At 42.4% G+C, this 5642-nt stretch overlaps 1 protein-coding gene across 1 annotated transcript; it reads left to right on the plus strand.

Annotated features, from left to right (window-relative positions):
• Positions 1–1003: 1003 nt before the first annotated feature.
• ARPC3 (actin related protein 2/3 complex, subunit 3, 21kDa) lies at positions 1004–4950 on the plus strand. The gene is made up of 6 exons (XM_010082919.1): positions 1004–1119; positions 2174–2250; positions 2529–2597; positions 2870–2996; positions 3520–3614; positions 4422–4950. Exons 1-6 carry the CDS (start codon positions 1038–1040, stop codon positions 4482–4484), a joined length of 513 nt encoding a protein of 170 aa, XP_010081221.1. The 5' UTR covers positions 1004–1037; the 3' UTR covers positions 4485–4950.
• Positions 4951–5642: the final 692 nt, after the last annotated feature.

A 5642-nucleotide genomic window follows, 5' to 3' on the forward strand; every position in this document is an offset into this window, starting at 1 on the left:
GAGAAGAGGGGCTGCGGCTGCAGAGAGCCCAGCTGGGAGCAGGGAATCGCTGTTTATGGGAGGCTGCTGGGAGGCCAGCGCCCTCCTCTTCCTCTTCCTCTTCGTCCTCCTGCCAGGGATCCACCCGCAGCTGGGAGGGTGGCAGCCCTCGGCTCCAGCGAGGGAGAGGAGGGTAAAAGCTGTGCTTTGTTCTGGTTTTGTTCATACCACCTTCCTCTGGTTGAAATAAACTGGGGATGGTTTTTACATACACACACTCCCAGCTGCATCCCCCTCTCCCCCCAGAAAACCTCGGCTGGGAGGAGGTGAAGGTTTCCCGGTGGCCTGTCACAGCACCATGGGAATGTTTGGAAAGTGCCTAATACTAAACTCATCAGCTGATAAAAATCAGTTTCCCAGGAAGAATCTGTCATCTGCAGAAAGATTTTTTTAAACTCAGACTAGTTTTAGAGTTCACAGAAAGGTCTTTTTTTGAGTGTGTGGGTATGTATTAAGACTGGCTTTATTTATTATTATCTAATATTATTAGCTAGACATGGAAATAAAATAGAATCTTTTTTAATGACCAGCTAACTTTCAATGAACTATGCAGTGCCCTGTACCTAAGGCAGGGCTGTTACCTCCTTGGTGCTGTGCAGACTGGGGACAAAGCAACCTGCACACACCAGCCATACCAGTTCTCCCCTATCTCCCACCACCACGACCGTAAGTGGTGCCAGTCATGATACTTTCACGGTCTTCACCAGAATGATGCAAAGATCTGGGCCTAATTATAAAACAGTAATTGTTTGAACAAGGAAAAATTGCTGGAAACATCACTGACGAACTAGATTCTGATTCTATTTGATGAGTCACGGAATCACAGAATGTGGGTTGGAAGGAACCTTAAAGATTGTCTAGTTGCAACCCCCCTGCCATGGGCAGGGACACCTTCCACAAGACATGGGGGACACAAGATCAGACACGGAAATGTCTGTTTTCAGTAGCATTAATAACCAGCCTTCCTGCCCCGTCTGTAGGCTTACCACTCAACTTTAATGGACTCCGATACGAAGCTAGTTGGGAACATGGCGCTGTTACCCATCAGAAGCCAGTTCAAAGGCCCAGCGCCTCGGGAAAGTAAGTTTACAATCATCTCTCAAGACCTGCCTGCGTATAGCTTGTCATCATCTCTCTGCTCCAAGGCAGCCTTAGCAAGAGTGATAAAATGAGTCACGGGTTGGAAATTGAGTGCTTTCCAGTTTATAGAGGAAAAAAGTTTTCAAATACTTAAGTTGTGCAAATCGTAGAAAATAATTAGGCACAGATAAATATACACTGTGGTCCAGCTAAATCAGTTGTTTCAGTAATTAAAGCCTACAGTTACTGTTCTCATGCTTCCTCCTGTGTCTGACTGTGCTCTTCGGTAGGCTGTGAGGAGGACATGGCGGTGTGAACCCTCTGCTGTCAGAGGAAGTGGAGGTTTAGCTACAGAGAACTTGCGCTTTGGGGCTGTGGCTGAAAACACTCAGCTGCTCTGAAGGACAAGGAGTAGGATAGGCAGGGCAGAGGGCTTCAAAAATTGAAATGAAGTTATGGGAATCCCACCAGGGTCCACAGGCAGCCTGGTATGGATTCCCCTTTAGCATGTGAAACAGCACTTCCCAGCCGTGATACCCCCAGTTCAGCTTGAGAAAGGAAATATAAAGGAAATGTTTCTGGATTTAAGCAGTCTTGGATGGTAGCAAAAGTCAGTTTGTCACTATATGTTCTGCTCACCCCTCCTTTTTTTTTTTTTTTTTTTTAAGAGGATAATTAAATTGTGGTGTTATGCTTTCTCCAAAAAAATTTTTGTGTCCTGAGAAGACTTTTGTGTTGTTAAAACTCTGGTGAGTTACTCAACTGGTAGAAAAGTGGGGAACTGCTGAATTGCTGCTTTTTGTGAAGTGAGAAATCATGTGGGGGAGGAAAAGAAGGGAGGTAAAGGTCCTGCTGTGTAGGAAGCTTAAATATTGTGGTCTGACCTCACCAGTGTTTCACATGGCAACGACTGTTTTCTCTTACATAGTGCTGTCTTCTGCGCTTTGTTTGCCTTTGCAATTAAATAATTATGTATGTATTTCAGTGAGTATAAGTTATGGACCAAGTGTAGTATAATGGTGCACTGTTTAACTCTGTATTTCTTTTTTGCTAGCTAAGGACACAGATATTATAGATGAAGCCATCTACTACTTCAAAGCTAATGTTTTCTTCAAAAATTATGAAATTAAGGTAATTTTTTGAGATACTGTGCATATAGTAGTTCTTTGGAGAGTTGGTGCTATGAATATAAATTTATTTGAAATGAAGTAGTTCTACTAGATAATAAAAACTCCCCTTCCTGCTACTTAAGTTTTAAAATTGGGTAAATGTCATGAATTGAAAGTCCCTCTCTCATGGGGAAATTGGAGGCCAAAATGGCTTGAACTCATTCTTGTTTCAAACTTTTATCAGTTCCATAAAGTCTCTCATAATCTAAGAGAGCCTGGGCTCTGTGCTTGCTCCTGCAGAACGAGGCTGACAGAACGCTGATCTACGTAACTCTCTACATTTCTGAGTGCTTGAAAAAGCTGCAAAAGGTAAGAAAAGGGAATTTCTGTGCAGGAGAGAAACTGAGTCTGTTCTGGGGATTGTATGCAAAAAAGGATTCTCCTCCCATTGGCACAGATAAGCCTGTTCCCCAGTCCCAGCTGTTGGAGCCACAGATACTCCAAGGCTGTGGATCTCCAAAGAGGCGTGTTGCTACTCTTGATGAGTCTTTATGTCTTAGAAATTGGTAAAATATTTGGGTCTAATGCTCGATCAGCTTTTGTTTATAACTGTTAATCCATTTTTTGCCTGGTTCTTCTAGTGTAACTCCAAAGGCCAAGGAGAGAAAGAAATGTACACACTAGGAATCACCAATTTCCCAATCCCTGGGGAGCCTGGCTTTCCCCTTAACGCCATTTACGCCAAACCTGCCAACAAGCAGGAGGAAGGTAAGGCTGATCCAGGACCTCTGAACACTTCCTTGGGCTCATACTTTGTTATCTGCATTTTTGTGACTGCAACTAGAAAAATTACCTTTAAAAGACTGAATCTTCTACATCTGCAGTTCTGTCCTCCAGCAGAAGCTGGATTTTCTGGCCTCGGGGGCTCAGTGACTCCCCCTGGGTTAAAAGGAGTCTGAATCTGCCTTTTGCATGAACATAACCACTAGCTAAACCCTGTAACAGAGCCCAAGCCAACTGCTGCGCTGGCAGAATAGGAAGGCCACAAGAATGAGTAAAGGTAAATGAGAGAAAAAAAAAAGTTTGGACGATCCTTTTTACTGGTACAAGTATTGTAAAAATCCCAACTATGGCTGTAAATTGAGCAAACCAACTCAGCCAGCCAATGAGTACCTGCGGATGTGAAAACTCACTTTCTGCTTTAAGCAGTGATCTCTGATGCTTCCCTGTTGAATTCAGTTTGACTTGGTGCTGCCTCAGTTTAGAGTTTTTTTCCTGTGCTGTGTTTCAGAGGTGATGAGGGCCTACCTGCAGCAGCTGAGGCAAGAAACTGGTCTTCGCCTTTGTGACAAAGTGTTTGATCCTCAAAGTGACAAGCCTAGTAAGGTAAGAGTTTAGTGTGATCATCACAGATTTCATGAGAGGCTTGGTGTGTTTTTTCAGAAATGTGCAGAGGGAAGTGAGATGATGGGGTGAGGGATCAGGTGTGGGTAACTGTGGCGCAAACTTGCCTGGTTTTACAAGGCTAGTTAAATAGCAGGCTGCAAGTTATCAATAAATATAATCTATAATGTGGTAAGACAGCGAATGCCAATTTGGGTTGCTTTAAAAAGCAGGGCAGTAATAAGTGGTGTATGGTTCAACTCTTCAAAGTATTGCACATCTGCTGTTGGCAAGGTTTTCAAATGGAAATTTACAGGCACAAGAGATGCTGTGTATCTTCCCGGGCAGTTCTGAGTTGATAGCTTCTTTGAAGTAGACCATTTTATCTCATATCCAGATTAAAAAAAATAACTAATCAATGCATGAATTAACTCCTGACTGTTCAGATGTTTCATGTGCAAATGTGTCTGTATTTAATATTGAAACTATTTAGGCTAATTTAGTTTCAAATGCATAGCTTTCTGTTGCGTCCCTTGTTTATAATTATATTGGAATAAACAGTAAAAAGAAATTAGAAATAATAGAAAGTAGAATGTCCTGCTTTAATTTGAAGGCTTATATTAGAAATTCATTGGGTCCATTCCTGTCCTCTTGTTCTAAATTCTAGTAGAAACCAGTGTGGAAAACTGTACGTGGAAACCTGGAGACTTAACATTTGTTACTTGTCAGAGGTTTAATACTTTGAAGTCACTATTTTTAGTGATGGAAACCACTTTTGCATATTTTCTGATTTTGTACTTCCTTCTGCAGTGGTGGATCTGCTTTGTGAAGAGACAGTTCATGAACAAGAGTCTGTCAGGTCCTGGGCAGTGAAGAGGCGAAGTAGCAACAACATTAAACATTTCCACAGCAAAGTGTTTTAAGTATTTTGCCTTTGTTTTGGATACATTTTGTACCAAGGAAGAATTAAGTGCTTATGAAGAAAAAACAAAACAAAACACAAACCAGTCAATGAGGGACAGAGGGAGGGAGAGCAAAAAGATAATTTGAGTAGTGTAAGCAAATATTATTAAGCTGGTGCTTAATAAGTGATTTCTAACATGCTGTTTCAGATGCAAGCTGCTTTGTTATCAGTGGCTACAGCTAGCATTTAAAACAGGGCTTGTATTTAAAGAGAAGAAATGGGTGTGCCTGTGGGGCGGGGGAGCTGTGTAATTGCTCTACTGGCTAGAGTCTCAGTATCGTATGTCCACAGAAAATGGATCTCTCACGCTGTGTTGTCCAGTGCAGTGATTTTTACCTTGTTTTCAATAAACTTAGCTTGTAATTAATGTGGTAACTATTTTATGTCTCATGGATAACCTTTAGAGAAATCAGAGGGGTTCTTTTTTGTGAAAAGATCATCATTACTGTGTAATGCTAATGAGTAGGAAGTGAATCATTCCCACTGAAAACAGGATTAATACAGGGGCTGTAGTTTGTGGCAACGTACCTGGTTATTCATCAGGCCTGCCTTCGCAGAGCAGTGCTCCACTGTGCTACAATGCCTTGAAACGGTAACACAGGTAGATAGCGTACAGCTCAGTCTGAGGCTGCCTTTGTGATGGCAGATGTAGTCCAACACAACCATCACACGATACTGGCAAAAACTCTGTTGATCAATCAGATGGCTTCTTGAAGAACCTCAAATCTAAGTTCAGTTTATTCCGCGTTGTCTCTTTCCTTCATGGCCATACTCTGTTTGCTGTCACCATACGGCACCAACACACTTTTTGTGTTACTTGAAGTCCGGTGCTAGTCACGTTTGGCTGTTCAGCGTGTTTGTTGCGAGGCGTGTTCCTCTCCAAACAGCAGCGATGGCGTGCTCACACTGAAAGCTCCCCCTGATTGCATTTGTAGTAGCTCTAACGGAAGGACAGCGGTGTTTTGCATGCTTTTCGTAATAAATAACGAAGGGGGAGAAAAACAAGTTTGATCCATTTCTCCTTTCAGTCTATGCCTTGTAGTTAAAGGTGGCTCTAGTGAAGCGTT

The sequence above is a fragment of the Pterocles gutturalis genome, unplaced genomic scaffold (genome assembly GCF_000699245.1).
Source record: "Pterocles gutturalis isolate BGI_N339 unplaced genomic scaffold, ASM69924v1 scaffold10615, whole genome shotgun sequence".
Classification (NCBI taxonomy): Eukaryota; Metazoa; Chordata; class Aves; order Pterocliformes; family Pteroclidae; genus Pterocles; species Pterocles gutturalis.

Excerpts from the sequence above, each read along its gene's own strand:
- ARPC3 (XM_010082919.1), top strand. The coding sequence starts at position 1,038 with ATGGACTCCGATACGAAGCTAGTTGGGAACATGGCGCTGTTACCCATC. Across the intron at positions 2,997-3,519 it reads TGCCAACAAGCAGGAGGAAG|AGGTGATGAGGGCCTACCTG; the intron begins GTAAGGCTGATC and ends GCTGTGTTTCAG. Across the intron at positions 3,615-4,421 it reads AAAGTGACAAGCCTAGTAAG|TGGTGGATCTGCTTTGTGAA; the intron begins GTAAGAGTTTAG and ends TTCCTTCTGCAG.